We start from the raw sequence: 20,272 nt of genomic DNA, 5'->3' as shown, positions 1-20,272 counted from the left end.
TTGAAAAAATCTAAAAGAAATTCTCAGCTGTTCAATTCAAAAAACCTGCTTCAGGCAGCCATTATTTTCACTGGACCTTACTGTTCCCATATTCATTCAGATGTTACCTCCTCTGCCACCAAAATCCCAATCCCAAAACAGGGAGCCAGGGGGCAACTATGATTAAATCAGCCGCTGCCTGGTGACCCAGCCACTGCACAGACTGTCAGAACAAACTCATTTCTTCCAAGTCCTCAGCTGCTCCCCACAGAACCAAGGAAGTTTGGTTCAAACAGTTAAAGACTATTCTCACTCAGTATGTGCTTCCACTTGTATAACAGTCCAGCCCTCCTAGGCAGCTGAAAACAAGCCTTCCAAGAGCCTGGTGGGGGTGGAGGATGGACATAGAAAAGAGGTGATAGGCAGGAAAAACAATTACAGTTTTCTTCTTAAGATTATAAGGCAAAGTGAAGATGCTCCATTCTGGCAGGGAGGAAATATGTATTCATGTGTGGTAGACAGCTTCTGTGTGTACGTCCCAGGCCGGCTCTGATGTAGTTCCTGCCTTCTCCTGGGTTCCTTGGGAACCGCTGGCCTGAGAATCACATAGAAAGTGAGCTGAAAGGGAGATGTACTGCTCACTGACATTCTGAGGTGCCAGGAGAAGTCCAGGGTGAGTTATAACTGGAAGCTCTTGGGACATGGCTCATATTATTTTATTTTCATCTTTTTTTTAGGGTACAGATGGCCCTATGGGACCCCATGGCCCTGCAGGTCCCAAAGGAGAAAGAGTAAGTCATTCCTGAAAGGGTTAAGCGGTGGCCTAAGGAAATCAGTGTGTGGCTGTTCCATCCTATTTAAAAACCAAGCTAAGCTGCTCATTTCCCAGACGAAATAAGGGTTATCTGATAGAAAGTGGAAAAAGTCCCCATCTTGACTTCTGTTCTGAGCCTAACCCTGAGCAAACACAAGAGGCAAGTATTAACACAGAAGAGGGCTGCCTTAATCAAAACAACGCACACCCTTACGGTTTGAGCAAAGAGCTCAGACGTTTCTTTCTTAACCCATACGGAAGACATTTTCATCTGGCCTTAATCCAGAAAGTTGAAGTCAAGGGGGCTGAAATTTCCATGACTACATATTCTGGTTGATAATCTTCTATATAAAGCTACTGTATTCAGAGTACATTAAAACTTTTTTTTAAAGGAAATTACAAACCCTACATATTCTCCTCACAGTTATGTTCTCCTCTCCACCTCCTTTTTTTTTTTTTTTAAGCATAAGAATAGCCTGTCTTTCTTTAACCATAAGGAAATAATTTCGGCGAATTATAAAACAAAACCTTTCACTAACCTCTCCATTGCTAGGTCATGTTTTCCTATTCTTGGGGAAAAAAAGGCATTCAGAGTGGAAGAGAAATAGCTGACACACAAAAATGTACCTCAGCGCCAGACCTGCTCATCTGCCTGGAACCTCTTCCTCTTTTTCTTTTCCTCACCTTGGGAAACTCAGAAGTGGTTGAGGGTGTCTCAATGGAATTGTGACAACTTCCCTGGGATCCAGGAGAGGGGGACAAGCAGTAACCCAGGAGTGCAGGTGCTGAGGCATTGCACCGGTCCTTGGTGTGGGTTGTGGTCTTTGAAAACCAGAGAGATTTCATCAGTCTGAGGTAATTGGCAAAAATGGAGGCCATGAGTGGTTCCTTTGGAAAACCTTCCAAGTCCATGATTCTGTGTTCTGCAAAGTGAGTTCATTCCCTCAATATGTGCATCTCAAATGTTGTCATATACACAGCTTGCAGATTCCTAGTGCAAATGACAACATCCCCCCCCCCATTTGTAGAAAGTCGCTTTTGCTAGTTTGCGCCAGTAAATTGAATGTCATTATTGTCAGTTCATCATCTTAGAACCTTTTATGAGTAGCTAGATAGATTTACTTAATTCTGCAAAGAAAACAGCTGTTTCTCTCGGTCTATAAGAGTTTACAATCTGGTTGAAGAGAAAAGCAAAAACATCTGCAAGAAATAACCAGAGAATGAGGCAAAGTGAAAACAAACAGTACAGGCAATAATGAGGGAGGCTGTCTTTCTCAAAGAATGCTCTAGAAAAAGGTAAGCCCTAAGGGAATCAATTGTTAGCCTCAGCCATTGTTTGATTTCTAAGATCAGATTAGTGCCTCATGAAGATCACCTTCATTATATTTAAAAGCTGAGAGACTGAAGCTGCTGGTGTACCCAAGCATCATGTCAAGAAATCCAGTAGGGGGCTAAAAATGGAGCAGCCGATCTCAAACCTTTTGGCAGAATGCCCCGGGGCTCAAGAGGGTTTACCGTTTGGTAAATCAGCTGCTACTTCCGATAGCTCCACAGTGTCACAAGGGTATCAGGTCTCAGTGCTGGGACGGAATTAACCAGGAGAGCAAATGAAATCCCTAAGAATTTTGGAAGGCATAGTTGGAGTCAGATGGCGTGTGGTGTTAAGTGCTGCACTTGTATTTACTCAGCACGTCAGCCAGCACCCTGGGCTGTGGTCCATACGCTCCGAGTGCCCTCACCCAGAGTGTCCAACAGGAGTGTGCAGCTCAGTTAACTGATGGAGTCCTGTGTGGGCTCTCTGGAAAGAGTTTCCACGTAAAGAGGTAGGTAGGGCTCCGGAATGGGAGCCCTTCTAGAAGTCCTCAGAGTAGACCTGCAAGTCATAGCGCCTGGTTGAGATTAGAGAAGCCTGAAAAAAAGTAGGCTTTGGAGAGACAGTGTGGTGCAGAAGGGTCAGCCCCTCACCCAAGAGTGTTAGCACTTAACCCTCCGTTATCTCAATGGCCGCCATCTGCAGAGTGCGTCATCTGGCCATTTACTGCTGAAGAACACGGTAGAGTGTTAAGTTTGAAAGGCTCAAAGGTCCTCTTGGAATTATTTCACCCAGAAATAGAAGTTGCATGCTCAAATCCCCGCGTTAGCATTATATACCAAAACATTTTCAGACTGTGGCCGTTAGGATGCTTTCGGGTCAAAGACACAGAACCCCAAGTCAAAAAGACTTAAGTAATTTATAGTTTTTTGTGACCAAATGTCCAGAGGAGGGACACTAGGCTTTGCTTCTGCACCCTTTCCATGAGCGGCTTTGTCTACCTCCAGCTGCTAGCAGCAGTTCCAGGCCTCCCCTCCCGGGTACAGCCCCCTCCAGAGTCCCTTTCGCTAACGCCTCCCAGTGGTGACCACCAACACCTCATCGCCCAGATTGGGTCAAGGTGGGCTCCTGAGGCAGGCACCAGCCAGGGAAACCAGTTATCCTTGTTAACTTAAAACAACCACTTAGGTGTGCTGCAGTTCAATAAATGTTTCAGTGACCATTTAATTCCAATAAGCCATGGTATGTTTATTTTAAAGCAAAATACAGCTGAGGTACTCCATCAGCAGAGGGAGACACTAGTCATGGAGATTTTTCAAACTAGACCTAGTTTACATGAATTCTTCTTTTAAGCCACATCTCTACTGCAGGCACACACACACACACACACACACACACACGCACGCACCCATGTAGCACTCAAATCACCATCATCATTTTAAAAATTATAATTAACACCGCCAGGTCAAACTGAGAGCAGTTTACTTGGAATTAATGTTCTTTCAATTAATGTTCTTTCAATTGTCAATCCCCTTTCATTAAAAGCAAGATTTTTCACTGTTTAATAATAATGATCACTACTATTTGTGGCATATACTATTTTGCAACATATACGCTCACATTTTATAGTAACATTTAATCCTTAGGGAAAAACCTGTGGCATAGAAGGTTTTAGAAAGTTAGTCATGGCCACACAGCGAGAAAATGGGAGGCCTGAAATACAAATTAAAATCAGTTTGCATTTCAAAGCCTGGATACTTAGCTGAATGCAGTTGCTGCTCTTTCAGTAGTAAAGTTCAAGAAACTTTAAGCATGTGTTTTCTGTACTCTGCCCATACTTTATGTGCATCTAGGAGATAGTGCTAATTAGGTTAAAGGAAAAGGTTAACAGTGAATAAAAATTTGCTCATATGGAATCTGGAATTCGATGTGAGGGACACATGTACATCCTCATACTAAATCTGTTCACACTTATCAGCTGAACTTGACATTTTACCCATGAGAAGAGGTCAGTAGCCTTTAAACTTCTTTAGGGCTATGATAAGAGATGGTGACATTTCCATTTGGCCACCGAATAATTTCACCTCTTCTCCAAGTGTGTTCTTGCTGAATGCTGAGCAATGCTTTAGTTTTGGAAACAGCAGCTGTGTGGAATGCAGGACTTCTTTCTTTTTCATCACAATTATTTCATATTCATAAGTCACCTACTGGTACCCTGAGTCTTTATAAGCATTCAAGACAATCCTTTAATCCCAGGAAAGCTATAAAAATGAAGAAAATAACTGAGAATATGGAGGAAAAGGTACTCTATTGGTTGGAGTGGACAACGGATAAGTGGCTAAAGAATATGTGGTATATATTTCACATGGGATACTACTCAGCCATGAAAAGGATGAAATGTTCCCATGGATGAACTTTGAGGGGAATATGTGAAGTGAAGTAAGTCAGAAGGAGAGGGTTTCACTCATATGTGGAATATAAAAGAAAAGAAAGCAATCTATTACAAATAGGCTCCTAGGGAGAGTGACAAAATTGATAATTAGTGGCAGGTATTAAAGTTTTTCATTTTCCCCTCAGAAAGGAAGCAGAACACATACCTGGTGGTGATTCAGTTTGATTCATTCATTACACAATATATATTGACATGCCAGATGATGCTCTAGCTGTGGGGATGTGCAGAGAACAAAGTCAGAGACCTAGACACCCAAACATGCATGTTGCTGTGCAGAGCTCAGTGAGAACCGTAGGTTATGATGTTTGTGTGTCCCTGCAAGAACCGTGAAGTAAATACAACTCCATAAAGAAGGGTTTGCTAAAAAAAAAAAAAAAAAGACATTTGATAGAAGAGGAAGAATGCATTTCAGCCTTACATTGTGAAGAAATGTAGCAACTTAAAATAATTAGTAACAGATAAATATTTCACACTTACGCCAAAAAAACCCCTGACAATCCAAGTGCATCCTTCTGCACAGGCAAATCTTTTTCCACAAATGGGGAACTGCACTTATTTCTCCCTTCTCTCCAAGGTGATGGTCTGCTGGGTATCACTGGCAGTCAGCCTAGCACCTGGCTTATTGGCATTTGATAGAATGGTATTTCAACTAGAGGCTGTTTTTTTATGTATCATTGCATTATAATGTTACCTAAGTTTCAGGTGTGCGGCATTGAGAATCCACGTGTGTATATACAATGTTAAGGTCACTACTAAAAGTCCTTCATCATGCCACTGACCCCTGTATCCCAGCTTCCCCACCCCTCCTGCCTTCCTTTCTAGGAATCACTAGTTGGTCTTTTAGTCCAAAGTTTATTTTTGTTTATTTAGTTCATCTATTTTCTTTACACACCACATACCAGTGGTATCGAGCAGTCTTTGTCTTATTCCTGATTTATTTCACTTAGCACAATACCCTCTATGTTCATCAATGTTGTTGCCAGTGGCAAGATTTTGTCTTGCTTATAGCTGAGTAGTGTGTGTGTGTGTGTGTGTGTGAGTGTGCACGCGCGCGCATACGTGTGTCCACACCACATCTTCTTTACCCATTCATTAGTAGGTGGGCACTTAGGTGGTTCTTAGCTCTTAGCTATTGTGAATAGTAATGCAGTCAATTTAAGGTGCAAAAATTTCTTTGAATTAGAATATTTTTCCAGGTAAGTATCTGGAAGTGGGATAACTACATCATATGGACTTTGAATGTTTAACTTTCTGAGGAATCTCCATTCCATTCTCTGTGATGGCTAAACTGACTTATACTCCTACCAAGAGTGTATGAGGGTCTCATCTGCCCACCTCCCAACTAACAGACCAGTAGGGGAAGTGTGCATGTGAATATAGGCACTTATGTATCATCTAAACTCTTCGCCTTTCCTGTAGGGTGAAAAAGGAGCCATTGGAGAGCCTGGACCCAGAGGGCCCTACGGTCTGCCTGTGAGTTCTCAGACCCCAACCTCAGCGTAGAGTTCCCTGTGCTGGACACTTCCCCCTTCCCCTGTGGACAGCTTAGAGGCATTAGAGGCACAGAGAATGATGCACTAACCCCCTACACCAGTGGAAGCGTGTTCTTCAGAGACAAGTCCAGCCTCATGTCACACTCTCCCGTTTATGTACACCCACAAGCTTGAGAGGATCAGATTGTCCACAAGATTAAAAGAACTGACCTGAAAGCAGCATTCCAAGTGTCAGGGGATACCCTCCTGCCTATGCCGGCTGACTGTACACCCACAGCTTGCACTTCCTTGGAAGGTGTCACTCTACCAAAAGTAGTGGGTGTGAAAGCTTTATTTGAAACAACTTTATATATACATTCTTTATATATATAATATATAAGTTACAAGCTATATATTATCTATATAAAATGATATAATGTATGTGTGATTTTCTTAAATCGTTGTTAATATTTAAAACAGCCTTGTTGAGACTTGACCTGTGCTCATAGGTTATTGACTAACACTATTCTTGCTCAGTTGTTTCGCAAATGGTACTTGTGATGACTGAGCTTCTGATTCTCTAACTCACTTTGATGACAAGTGACGTACAGAAATGGGGCATGGACAGGGGGCTTCTGAAAATCCTCACTAACACAGACTTTCTCCTTCAGAACTTTATCTTTGGGATAATGACAGAGTCAGTGTGGCGGAGTAAGGAAATGACAGAATTCTACCCTGACTTAGGTTTTTAACCCCTCTGGCCCTTACATGTACCTCTCACCTCCTACTCTTACGAACTGAAAGAATAAGCCGAGGCCATGATTACTTCAGTGCTAAGAGATGATTTTGAAATAGATTTCAAAATTTAATTGACGGAATCAAAGCAACTTCTCCATGACTTGGAGCAGATTCACCGGTGACGCAGTAGCATCTCAGCCTCTGTCCTCCAAAGCTGGTTGGGGGAGATGCTACCATCCCTGCTCTGTATTATTTGGGCCTCTTTTCATTTACAGTGGTTACTTTAAGGTATTTTCTAAGTTGTAACCTTCACACCCCTACTATCAGTAATATCTACAGACAAGATGTGCATCTAGCCAAACCAAACTATATTTAGCAATAGAGTTTTCTCATTCTGTGTGCATTTGTGAGCTAACCACTAAGTTAGTGAATCAAGAGGCGTGGGTCCACATGCTCTGTCAGAGCTGGTGTGTTTTTAAAGCAACTATAGTGTTTTTTGTTTTCGACTTATTGTTGGATGTCAGCATTCAACCTCCGTGAAATCAGACTGTGTAATCTGAACAGGATAAAACTTTTCATGACTTTTAACTGCAACCTTAACAGTCACTTCACTTGATTTAATGAATGAAATTAGTATTACTAATCAGTAGAGAATCTTCTTCACTTATCTGAAGTAGATGTTTTAATGCTGGTGTTGCATGTCCTGGCACAAAACCATAACCTCTTTATGAAAATTAGGGGCTCTAATGTAGTTACTATGGTTCTTTGGCAGGGAAAAGATGGAGAGCCTGGTCTTGATGTAAGTAACACATGCGATAAACATCTTCCTGTTATAACAGACGCTGATGGTCTCCATCATCAATCGCAGCAAGACATGTCTTGGTTTTTCTCTATGCTTGTAGTTATACAGACGCTTCTGTTGCTGTGCATGGAGACAGCAATATAAAATACACCACCAGAGTTTGCATGAGATGCACATAAAGGCAAAAAATATAACAACCTAGTGTAAAATTAATAGCTAATAGTCAGTGGCACTTCAAAATACTTGTCCAACTGAGATGCACCGTTCACATCAGCAGTTGAACTTATTTTAAAATATGCTTAAAAGCAAACAATCTTTCACCTGCTACTGTTCAGAGATGGTATTTTATGCCTCGTTTCAGAATGATGCAGTCTTTTTCTCTTAGCATAAAGTCCCCATATCTCTCACCATCACCTACTTCTGTAACAACAGAGCATGTCACTGCTTATCCTGTATTAAGTGTTGGAATGATAACAGTAGCAAAAGGGATCAGAGTTACCATTTTCTGAGCACTGGTTGTACACAGACACTCTTCTGGCACTTTCTACATGTCACCGCATTCACAGTCACAATAGCAGCCTGCCGTTGGCATGATCAGCCACATGGGACTAAAATGCTAAGAGGTAAGTCATTTGTTCCATTGCCATGCCAGTCACTACAAAGATAGGATCCTGATATTCCCTCCTCTCTATATTTCTTAGGAGAAAAAGCAAGAAAGCTTTTGTATTCAGATATTTGAGATGCCAGCAAACTATCATTCCAGAATGCCACACTGCCTGTGTTTTGACATTGTGTTAGCATGCCATTTTCTAGACGTTTGCATTGATAAATAGAAGATCTCGCATTTTCTTCAGTGATTGGCTGAAATGTGGTTTTGCTGCTGTTACATCAAGAGTTCACTCAGGTTTGCTTTCTCTCTTCTGTAGGGTTTCCCTGGTCCACGAGGCGAGAAGGGTGATCTGGGAGAGAAGGGAGAGAAGGTGACCCTTCCTTCCTAGCATGTGCCTGCTGCTATGCTCGTGTTTTCTGCTTTGCTGTCTAAGCTGTGCAACTCTTTCTCCATCCAGTGCCCCCAAACACTCATGCCTTAGCTAGAAGTTTAGTTCTTCACAGAGGAAAGGAGGAGGCTGCACCCCTAGAAAAAAAGCACACTATCTAGTGTAGAAGAAGAAAATTCAGGCCACTGATCTCCAGGCTACCATCTCTTCATGATCTGACAACAAATTAGCGAGCGAATGCCCAAGAATTCTTGAAAAGGTAAAAGGAAGGCATTTATTATGTCCAAGTCAAATTAAATAGCACACATCTGCAGCGGAAAACAGACACTACTGTACAAAGTAGAAGTCCACACAGACCCTTAAGGCAGGTCCTACTTGTCATCACCCACTCCCAAAGAGGGAGCAAAACAGTGTCCTGAGCCCTAAGAATGTTGGTTGGAACCTGGAGGGTGGTGGCGCCACTGAGCAATCCATGAATCTGCTCTGCGGGACTGAGGCCTTTGAGTCACTGTAGATATATAGAAATGAGGGCACTGGTCTGTGGTACAAGGTTAGTGTTTAGGTCTGTCTCAGAAACAGTCGGATCCAGGGTGTATGGGAGCCGGTATCAGCCAAAAGGGTTTGTCTGAAAGCAAAATTTGGATTATGATTTTTTTTTACTCAATTTTCCCCTTTTCTACCTATTAATCTTCTCTCCTTCCCCTTCCTTCTCCTTCTTCCTTATCTTCCTCCTTCTCTTCTCTCTTTCTCTCTCATTAATTCATGTCCTATTCTATGTAGCAGCTCAGTTTTCAAAACCCTATGCATTCTTTTCAGCGCAAAGGGCATCAAGTCTGCTGTGTGTTTTTTGGCCTTAAACATGTCTTAGCTTCCACTGGTAAGTGAAGTCCTGAATGGGGTTATGGGAAACACCACCAGCATCAATATCATCACATAATAAAGACGTAAGTGTTTTCCCAAGAGCCGTACATATGGCAATTCTCTTAATTCTCCTAACAGTCCCTTCAGTTTGCTGCTATTTTATCTCCATTTCAGGAAGACTGGGAAAACCCACAAAGAGTCATCTTGTTCTGGAATATAAATTCCAGCTATAAAATGTTTTGAGATAACTTGTGCACACTAGCTTTTAGCCCAAGCTGTGTGTGTTTAAGGAATATAAACATGTTATGTTTACCTTTGAGTAAAATCTTACTCAAAAGCAGGTCACCATTTTGTAAATACTCATTTTAATAATCTTTTCAACACGCAAGAAATTACAAATATTACAGTATAAATTATGAAACATAAAGCTACATATTTAATTCTCAGCGTGTTCATCGCCTATACCAAAATGCTCCCATCTTCCAGATTCCATGACCTGAAGTTTCATATTTAGATGCTAAATGTGAACACTTAGTGTATATCATCCTTTGCCTGGGGAGATAAAAATGAACAAGAGTCTCACATAATCATTCCACAAGACATGATTCTATGTTGCATAGGGAATCACTGCTTCTTTCCAAATGACATAGGTAGATGACAACTCCAGGACATCCTTCTGGGTACACTAGTGCCTGTTTTCCATAAAGCTTCCTAAAACATGACTGAAAATCAGTTCCCGTTGCCTGGTAGCCAACATCGTATGACAGCACCTTTGTGCTGAATGAATGATCTGAGTTGATTTGTCGATCAAAGAATAAACTGGATTCTGTTCATCATGCCCACACACCAGGTGTGTGGTGTTAGCCACCCTAGTGAAGCAGCCTTGGCCTCCAGGGAGGAAGGAGCCCACCCCAAGATGCTCAGAGTTCCTGCTGAGGAGGTAGAGGAGGTGTGTGAGCAATTGACCTACACACATCCCTTGCAGTCTCTTCCCTTCCTCTTTTCCTCCCCCCCCTCCCTCTAATGCAACATCTCCTTCTAACACTAAGCAAGTTCCAAGCGTGCATCACTGAGAACCCGATAAGTCCACACCTGCCCAGCTCTCCCCCTTCTGTGATTTGCTCGCCCCTCTTCCCCCTTCCCTTCCGGTGACCACTGCTGGGTCCTACCCAGAAGTTCATCACTTCATTCAGCTCATCTGTTTGGCTTCTCTCTCTTGCACCTACTCTTGTTTCACCCGGGCTCCCCGGCTCTTTGTTTCTTATCGGAATCAAATAAGCCACACAGGACTTCCCTCTTTTCCCAGCATGAAAGAAACCCAAGTGTTTCTGAGCCCCTGCAGTGTTTGAGGGGCCCTGGAGGTGCACAAGGCGCTTTCGCCGCTCGGGGGTGGGGTGAGCGTGGTCTGTGGAGCGGCGTCCAGTGTCTGTGTGCTGCCTACATCCTCTCACCTTTCTGTCCGTTCTGCTTGCTCCTGGGACCGCCTCCTAGCTGCGAGTAACTGCTCACGTGAACGTGAGCCACGGAGGATGCTGTGTTCCAAGTGACATCACTCCGTGTCCCTGCACGAGCGCGGAGGCTCCGCGTTAATGGGAGCGAGCTGGGGTGCAGTCCTTCCTCTCCTCTGGCCCCCTTGCACTCCTTCCTCCAGCCCCGCCCACCGCCCTCGGTTCCCAAGTACTAATTTCCGTGGCTCCACCCTACTGCAATTACCCTGCCTACTTCATCTTTACTGTTACGGCTCTGCTAGGTCCAAGCTGCTTTCCTCTCTCGAACAGAATTTATGTATTTATTTTTGGCTCCTGTTCCTTCGTAAGCTGGAAACCCATTTACCGTTGTGGCCACCTGGCATCAGATCAGTAAGCATGAATGAAAGGAGATCCCTGGCTTTTCACATAAGCCTGTTTCTCCAGTTGGCGTGGGTAGAAGTGTTAGCCGAGTCCCAAAAGTTGTCTACCTGACTTACATATTTGCTTTCAGTTTCTAAAAAAAAAAAAAAGGATGTTAGAAGAGAGAGATGTATATTTTAATCACCAACTTTCCGAAATGAGAGCTACAAAAAGTCTGCTCCTAGAGGTGGGGGAATTTCAAAAAGACAGGCTCTGCACATGTCCTTCCCCTTTCTTCTGGTTCAGAGAAGCTCGTGCCAGTCCCGGGACTAAAGCTGCCCCCTGGCACTGAAGCCCGGTGAAGCCCAGTGAGCTTCATCTGCCTCGCTGGCTCCCACACAGCTTTTTGTCCTCCGTGGCAGAAACTCCTGGTCCGGGTGGGGCTGACGTGTCAATGTCGTGGATCTCCTTTCATCTCGCTGACCATCCTCAACAGAAGTCTACCTATCACTGCCCAGAATCCGTTATCACTCGGAAAGTACGAGTTGTCTTTTATGATATGATGCCTCACCTCAAGCGGGTCACAGTGGTCAATGTCCTTCCAGACTTTTCTTGGCTACCATCTCTTGAGTGCCCATTCCTCCCCTCCACAGATAATACCTGTCTTTGATTTAAACCCTTGTATCCACAGGGGGAAAAGGGAAAGAAAGGCAAAAAGGGGCCTAAAGGGGAGAAAGGAGAACAGGGTGCCCCTGGATTAGATGCACCTTGCCCGTTGGTATGTGTGACCTGTGGAACTCTGTGTCCAGAACCTTGTGTGAAGGGTTGAGCGGGGAGAAGAGCAAGTTGGATGGGCGGCCCCAGGGGGAGGTTCTGATAGGAGTCCTTTGGCATTACTTTGAGGTGCCAGAAACAGGGTGTCCCGGGGCTGCCGGGGGTCCCACACCTGCTCTCTGGACACCCACTCTGGCTGGCTCCTTAACACTCAAGCATTAACTTGCAACCAGAAAATGACTGTAGGAGTCAAAGAGGAACTGGGGGCTGCTCTGTATCCTCAAAAAGAAGCCCCGTTCCCAGGCCAGCCCTGAGCAGAGGACGGTGTCCAGCCCATTTCCTTCTGTGCAGCGACACTGGTGATCCGTCTCCCACCGCACTTGCTCCTCTCCCAGCCTTTCATTACTGTACTTATTTCTTTAGCAGATCTCGTGCCTAAGTGAATTCTTGTGTTGGTAACATTATGAGTTAATCTCTACAAACAGGGATTCCGAGGCGTTAAGGGGGAAAAGGGGGAGCCGGGCCAACCTGGCCTGGATGGGCTGGATGCCCCGTGCCAATTGGTACAGTATCACTTTCCTTCCGCCCTGCATGCCATTCCTGTGCTTCTGACACATTCATCGCTATCAGTGTAAAGTGGTCTGGAGGAAGCTTTACATGATAAACATACTACATGCATGTGCACGAAAGGCACCTTCGGCGAGTACCGCCAAGGAGCTAGCATGCCTTTCTACCATGGCAGCGGATTAACCCAATGTCGTCCTCACAGCTGCCGTACTCACCATGTCTGCGCTCTGGGGGTATTTGCTTGCTCAATAAGTATTTAGAGATTGCGTTGAAATTACATGGAAATCTATGTAAAGGAACTGCTAGGCATAACTTTGGGTTTCACCCCTAAGTTGACATTTTTTTCTTTTGATCTAAAAGAAAGATGTTTTTGCCTCTTGCACTACATTTCTGGCAGACGTTAGGTAAAGTCAAACTGCAGAGTTAAGCTCTGGTCAAGTTGACTGACTCAAGGCCAAGCGCTGACCGATTCCGATTCCCGGGCATGCTGCTAGACCCCATGGGGAAGAAAACCCACCTTCTCTGAGCACATAATAGTCTGCAGCCCAAATCCTCTTCTCTTCATATAACCTTTGATTTAATGGTCTCTCCGTTTGACACTCACTTTCCTACAGTACAAAGAACTTCCCTATCCCCATTGGCATGACCTCAAAATCCTCCTCATACTAAAATCTAAGATTCTACCGGGTGATCCTTTTCCTTGTACCAATCTGGCATTGCTGAATTTTTCCCAAATATTTTCTAAAGGTATTACAAAATGTTGGCTTTGGGTTTTTTTTTTTTAACATTTTAAAAGAAAGTATATTCATATCTTCTGAGGTATAAAGGAAAATGTTTATGGGGGTGTGGATGGTTATACTTGGTCTGCATGTTCTCATACTATTCTTCAGTGCTGAGCATGATTCTTTAAAGCTAAGTTTGTTTCTCAATCATGTAAAAGATTGTATTTGTAGATAAATATTTCAGTCAATAACCACAGTTAGAAAATAGCAGTATCTTTTCTGTTTCCTTGTTTGTTTCGTATTGATAATAAAATAATATTTTACGATCATTTTGATGGGGAAAAACATATGCATGACCAACTAATTTACCAACTCTTTCTGCCTTACTGATATCATTTGTATCTGAAGAATGCCTATTCTCTAGATGAAACTAAATTCTGTGACTTTTAAGAATCATTTGTTGTTTTCAGATTTTGTTGACTATTGAAGAATTTAATAGAAAGTGATAAATCCTCATTAACCTTTTATTATAACATATATTTTAACTCAGTTCATTGAATGTACTTATGATGCCTGCTTTCAAAATAGAAAAACAAGAACTGTGTGTGAAGAACTGTAAACTTCAGATAGAAATGTTCATCATTGGTTATCCATCATTACAATGCTTTTAACCATAAACTATAGTGAACAGGAAGAGAACTTATTTTGATTTTTTATTGAGATTATTTATTAATTTAACAAAATTAAGAGAAATAGTACAGTACTCTTCATAGCAAAAGAGCAGATCACTATGCTTTGTCAATTACTTTCCCAGAATTACATACAAATTTCTACTATATATATTTTCAAAATGTGTACACTTCCTGAAAAAGACTTGAATTCTTTCATTTTAACTAACACTGAGTAATCTATGGGGAGTTAATAATTAGTAAAATATGCCTCTTACATAGGCCACCTCGTGGATAAATTCCACTTTTTAAGCTTTTGAGCATGAGTTAGGAAATCTAATCCTTTCTGTGCAATCTGAGGAATTCTTACTCTTTTCATTAAAACAGGGACCAGATGGATTACCCATGCCTGGCTGTTGGCAAAAGGTAAGCCTTACGGAATTATTTCTAAAAAGACACTCTCTTTCTCGTCTCCTGGCCTAGACTTTTCCATTGAGAACAGACCTAACAAACTGGAAAGTTGGGTATTAAAAAGCAAGGGACTGTAATGCTGATCCATGGGTGATACAGTGTGGTAGAACTATGGGGAATATAATGATGTAAGAAAAAAAATACAATTAACTAAAACAAACACCAGCTGATTCTTCTCCAGAGTATTTTCTAATGAATATATTCCCTGCTAGTGTCTAAGTGATGAGTACTTAGGGTCCTTTGCTATCAGACCTTATTTGGAATGGAAAAGGCCAGTGCCTGGTGACTGATTTCCTTGTGTTGCAAGAGACTCCTTGTGCTACTAGTTAAAGCTGTTCTTCGCTGTGATAGCTTTTCTGTGTATAACTACGTACTGAGGCAAGCATGCAAATACATGGTAGAGGCCTGTCAGCCTCAGCACACAGCTGAGAAAGCAGAAAATAGAAGCATGTTTTATTTTTTTCCTTCACCGATATCTGTTTTCTTAGGACAGTCTGCTTAGGATATCAACTTAGATGTCCTCTATGATACCAGCTTTTTTTAGCCTCTTTAGCCACTGAATTTGTATTCAGTACGGAAGGCAGCTTGTCCTCCATAGAGAACCTTCTAGGTACAAACGCTAAGTGATAAGTCCCTTCATAGAGGGGAGTCTTTACAATGACCTTCTGGGGTGCTGTTATACTTACTGATGCTAATGAGGAAACGGGAGTCATGAGAGGTTCAGTGATACAAGGCACAGAGCTAGATGGGAACGGAACTGGAAGTGGACAGTGTAGAGCTATGACAGGACTCAAGGAGGGAAAAGAACTGTTGGGCAAGACCAAACCTTTATTCAAGGATAGTATGACCCTGATTACAAAGGACCTCAAGTGTCTGCAGAAAGGTAAAGGAATACTACACAGGGCAAGATGAGTTAGGGGAGATACATGAGGCTTTGATCACCTTGAAGCGCTGTCTCTAGCACCTGAGGCTCACTTTACCACCTTGGTCAGACATGATCCCTTGGTCAGGCAAAATGATGCAGCGTGGCAGAAAGACTAGGAGAAACTTGAGTCCCTTAGCTGCCTCTCACCCCACCAACTCTTGGTGAGATCCTGTATAACCCATTCCCTTGCCCAATCACTTTCACGCTCCTTGGCAGGGAAGGGAAAGCCTTCTCTCTCCGCAGTGTCATTTATTTAGCAGCTTCCCATGCTCCGCTTTCAGGCTGTCAGAGGCTCCACTGCGACCGTCTGGGGTCAAGTGGCCATCCGGAGGGCGACTCGCTCATGTTCTGCTTCACCCGCAGAAACGATCCTCCTGCTGGCAGCATGTTTTTGTACCACCTGAGCTGGAATTATTTAATCTTTAGCCTCTGACCTGTAATCTAATACTACAATGACTTTTTAATCCAGCCATCGGCACCTCTTACATAGAGGGAGATGTGAAAAGTTCAGCTGATCCAGCTGGCTGACAGTGCTCACATCAGTTAGGGCTCCCTCTAAGTCATTTCATTTTTGAAAAGTCATTTATTAATATGCAGCATCAAGGACCTCTGGTCTTCCCGTTCATGAAATGGTCAGACCCATTTATGGTAGGTAACATGAGGTAGCATCAGAAATTCAAAAATTTCACTTTGAAATACTCACTTTGCCATGCAACTGATAGTGTTCTACGTAGAAATAAGGATCACATTTATCCAGCATCTTGCCGTACAAAGAATAACTCACTGGTAAAAATTTCAGGATCACAACCCACACTCCCCAGCGCCCTCAAATTGTAAATCATTGTGATCAAACTCTCCCAATAGCCCTCCCCCAAAAGTAGACCAGCAAGGAGGAAAATGAAATCTTCTGTCATCTCTTATGTGATTCCCTGAGCTATAAAATTATTTTTTAAATAACTTTTAGAAAAGAAAGATTGCTTTTACTTAGTCCTGCTTTGACTTATGGCGCACCTTTATAATAAAACACACTTATGGCTATTAGCCTGGACAACACAGTGGTAAGTTTGTGAAAATTCAGACTGTGGCAAAAGAGTAAATTTAAATTCTAGTGATTAACTTATCTGTCCCTTTTGTTTTGCTATATACAGTAACACTAATTTAACGTTAAGCTATCTGACTTTTGTTTAAATTACTGTTCTTTCTAGATATAGTTCAGTATTCTAAATTTATCAATGCTAGAATAGTTACTGAACTAGAACTGAAGAGTAATGGTGTCCCGGCTCACTGTGTCTTTTGCACAGCAAATAAATGGCAGAAAATATGTAGGGGCTATTTAAGCTCTCATCTTAATCATCCTCAGTAAGAGATTAAAATGATTTAATAGGGAAAAAATTTTTTTTAATGTTCGATTAAACTTTTATTTTGCCAGGGAGAGCTGACAGGTTTATAGAGACTTTCTAAAGCAAGGTGACAGATTTTCTTAAATTAAGCTTTAAGATCTGGAGAGGAAAAGAATCCTTAAAATTCTGTAGATTACCGCCAAAGGTGATAGTACGCCACTGTGCATCCACGTGAAATCTGAAATAAGTGGAGAAACAACCTCTACACAGTCTTGGCCGTTGATGTGACATGGCGTGACCAAGGGCTACGTGAGCTCCAGCTCCAAAGGTGACAAAGTACATGGCTTTGTACACTCAATATGGCATCTTTGTTATTGGAGAGGAAATGAAAAGCATGTTTTCAATTAATGAAATTTCTTTTTCTCAATAAACTGGTTTTTGTTTGTTTTTAAGAAAAAGTCAACATCTGTTAAGATCTGTTGTCTACACTTTAAAGACCACTGCCCCTTAACTCTGACTTCACTTCTAGGAAAACTAATACCGCCTGTTCAAAAGAGGGGTTTAGGGAGCTTAGTTCACAGGGGAGCTGTGGGCAGCTTGGATAACTGAGGGCAGGCTGGTGCATCCCCGTAGAGGAGGACTGGCAAAGAAGAAGCGGGTGGAGGGGTGGGGAGGAGTGAGGAGGCAGGCGAGCAGGAGTCAGGAGCCAGGACAGCCTCCTTGGCCACACCCACGGTGCCTTTTCACGAGAAAAAAGGATGCAAGTTCAAGTAAGGCATGTGTTTCGGTGATGGCGCAGATGCAACAAAACCCTACTTTCTGCTTTCCCAGAAGAGTGTCTAACAAACTCCACAAATTTCTCAGCAGGAGAAGAATCTGAGCTTGAATCAGTATGGAAATTTTAATGACATCTTGTAGATTCAGAAAATTTACACATAGGACACACGTCAGCCGGCTCTCTGTTCAGGGTTCTACCAGTTTTCTCAAAATAAGTGTTAATGTGGGATTTTTATCCTAGACTACTAATTCAATGTCTTTTGTTGTTTGTTTTTCTGCAGTGATGAATCTAACCCTCCGAGCATGAAGTTGTGTATATAACGGTCCACTTTTTATATTTATAGTTGAGAATCAAATTGCAGATTTTACAAGTCTGAGATATGTTTACATTTAGCTGCTTCTACCTGTTTGCAGTAGTTTCTTCACTGACATCTGAAATTGGGTAATAGGCGAAACCGTTGAGAAGCCTCGTAAAAAATACAGCTCAGTAGCTCTATATCTTATGTGAAGAAATGTGTTTATATGAACCCCTCAGTGATAGACAATGATTTTTCTTGCTATTTCCTTACTTTGGGCTTGCTAACTGCATGGACAAACAGTGTCAAAAATAGTTTACATGCACTCATGACCAAATAGGGAACCCAGCTGTGGAAATGCACTGTCCTGACAACCAAACCCCTTCTCATGTCCCTACTCCCAACGCCCTGAGCGCTGACTCGGGTGCCCGCCACCCACGGGGACTCACTAAAACAGCATGACTTGGGGGGCAGCTTTGGATGCTAACATGCTGGTTGCCAAGTCCTTGGGGGCAAGCCTGAGCTTTTATTTCCTTTGTCATCTCAAGGGGGTTACACCGTGGCTTATTGCCAAAAAGAGATAAAGTGGCAGAGAGCACGCACACAAATGGTCTTGTATTTTGAGGGAGTTGCTGTCCTACTGTTGATCTACAACTTCCAAGTTTTGTGGGCGCACGTGGCCACCTCCGTTGAAATGCCAATGGCTGGGCTGGTTGCCGAAGCCGTTTGTCCTTGGGCTGCCCTTGGCGGTGAAGACAAAGCAAGAGGACCGTTGAGCCTCCTCCGCTGGCTCTCCTGTGACCAAGGAGGAAAGAGGTTTATAGACGCAGACACCCGGGGCTGCAGACCTTTAATTAACTGGATTCCAGCCAGTGTTAATAGTGGTGCTTCTGGAAACGAACAGAAGAATACAGCATTTCCTTTGGGTGGGAGATTCTTGGAGCGACAGTCCCTATTCCTGATACCAAGGGCGTCCATCTCAGCAACACTCAGAATGTTGAAGAAATAACATGTTCCAGGAAGGGGTTTGCCAAAATGACAGTTCCTGAAGATGGGGACTTCACCCTTCCACCTCCACGGAAGCTGATGCGAGAGCTTCCCTGCCTTCCAACACCCAACCCATTTCAAGGTTTCAACAAACTTCTAGAAACAGGAAGATGTTTCCATTCTTTTTGGGACTTCTCTGTTCTGTTCTTTATTTTTAGTCCCAGAATGTTAAGAAAAGATTTGTTTCAATTTTCAATACATTTGTTCTGAACAGTTTTTTTTTTTTTCTTAAAAAAAAGGTCACATCGTCATAACTTGGCATAACAGTCAAGATGATCTTTTTGCTCATTTCTTTTGTTCTGAATAATGGAGAGTATAAAAGCAGCTCCACATTCAGGTCACTGTAAAAGTGTCAAAATTATCTGATTTTTTTTCATTACTTTTTAAAACTTTTTTCATATTATGATTATAACATAGTGATAATATAATGTTAAGATTTGGTCACATTAGATAGTATTAACTTATTTTTATTGTAGCTCTTTTTAGATATAAGTTTTGTTTGTATTTAGATTTCTTTATCTTTTTTACATTTCTAAATGTTTATCTTATCCTCTTCTCCACAGACCAAATCTGAGATCTCAGAAAACTGTGAAATATAGTTGTCATAAAGAGTATTTTTTCACCTACTCGCTAAAAAAGTTACCTAGCTTTTCTTTGCACTGGAAAGAGTTTTGAAATGGCTATTCTAAGTGGAAAGGTCACATTAGAATAAGCATCATCAATGAAAAGTAATCACTCTTTCAGCCCATGAAACAATATAACTTCCCCCGACTCAGTGCCATTTTGTGGGGAAATTTCTAGTTTCATGCTTAAGTTTTCCCCATCAGAGGGGAAATGTAGCTCATCATTGGCCTATGACAATACACATTATGATTTAAGATCCTTGTGACCTCTTCATATGATATAACCAAATGCTTATTTATACAAAATGCCTTCTTTTTTATTTCCATTAACTTTTCAAGGTTGGAAGGATGCTCAAACTGTTAATTTCCTTGGTAACATTTCTAGTAACATTCCACACTTTGAAGCCAATTTGGCATTTTTAACACAGAAGAGGACCTATTCCAACTAAGGCATGGTTAGGAAAAGGCACTGTTAAGTGTCTGAACGAAATGTGTCTTAATTGGTTTGGAAGTATGAACTACAGTCTCTTCAGGAAAACACTACCGTCCTGAGAAAGGTTCAGTGTTTGCTTGCTTTCTCTTCCTGTAATAGAAACAGGTGTTACGATGGATCTTAAAACTTGCACAGATTTAAAAAATAAATACCTCAACACTGAAAGAGAAATATTTTACGTACCAAAACACAGCCCTGTCAGATACTGGTGTGCCCTTTCTGTGTATGGGGTTTTTGTTCTATAACTGACTTGATCACACTGATTTTAACTCCATCATTCAAGGAAGCTGTAAGCTTTGAACTTCCCCTTTT

General features: G+C 42.2%; 1 protein-coding gene across 1 annotated transcript in view; it reads left to right on the top strand.

The window, feature by feature from the left end:
• Positions 1-8,660, top strand: part of COL25A1 (collagen, type XXV, alpha 1) — a 106,831-nt gene extending 98,171 nt beyond the window's left edge. The window contains 3 exon segments of the mRNA XM_004695908.1: positions 717-770; positions 5,977-6,030; positions 8,496-8,660. Coding sequence (XP_004695965.1) covers positions 717-770; positions 5,977-6,030; positions 8,496-8,660 — 273 coding nt within the window.
• The last annotated feature ends 11,612 nt before the right edge of the window (positions 8,661-20,272 follow it).

Source organism: Condylura cristata, unplaced genomic scaffold (genome assembly GCF_000260355.1).
Source record: "Condylura cristata isolate star-nosed mole 26May11 unplaced genomic scaffold, ConCri1.0 scaffold00021, whole genome shotgun sequence".
NCBI lineage: Eukaryota > Metazoa > Chordata > Mammalia > Eulipotyphla > Talpidae > Condylura > Condylura cristata.
The sequence above is the reverse complement of the archived record's forward strand: the minus strand, read 5'-3'. Positions and strand labels throughout refer to the sequence as shown.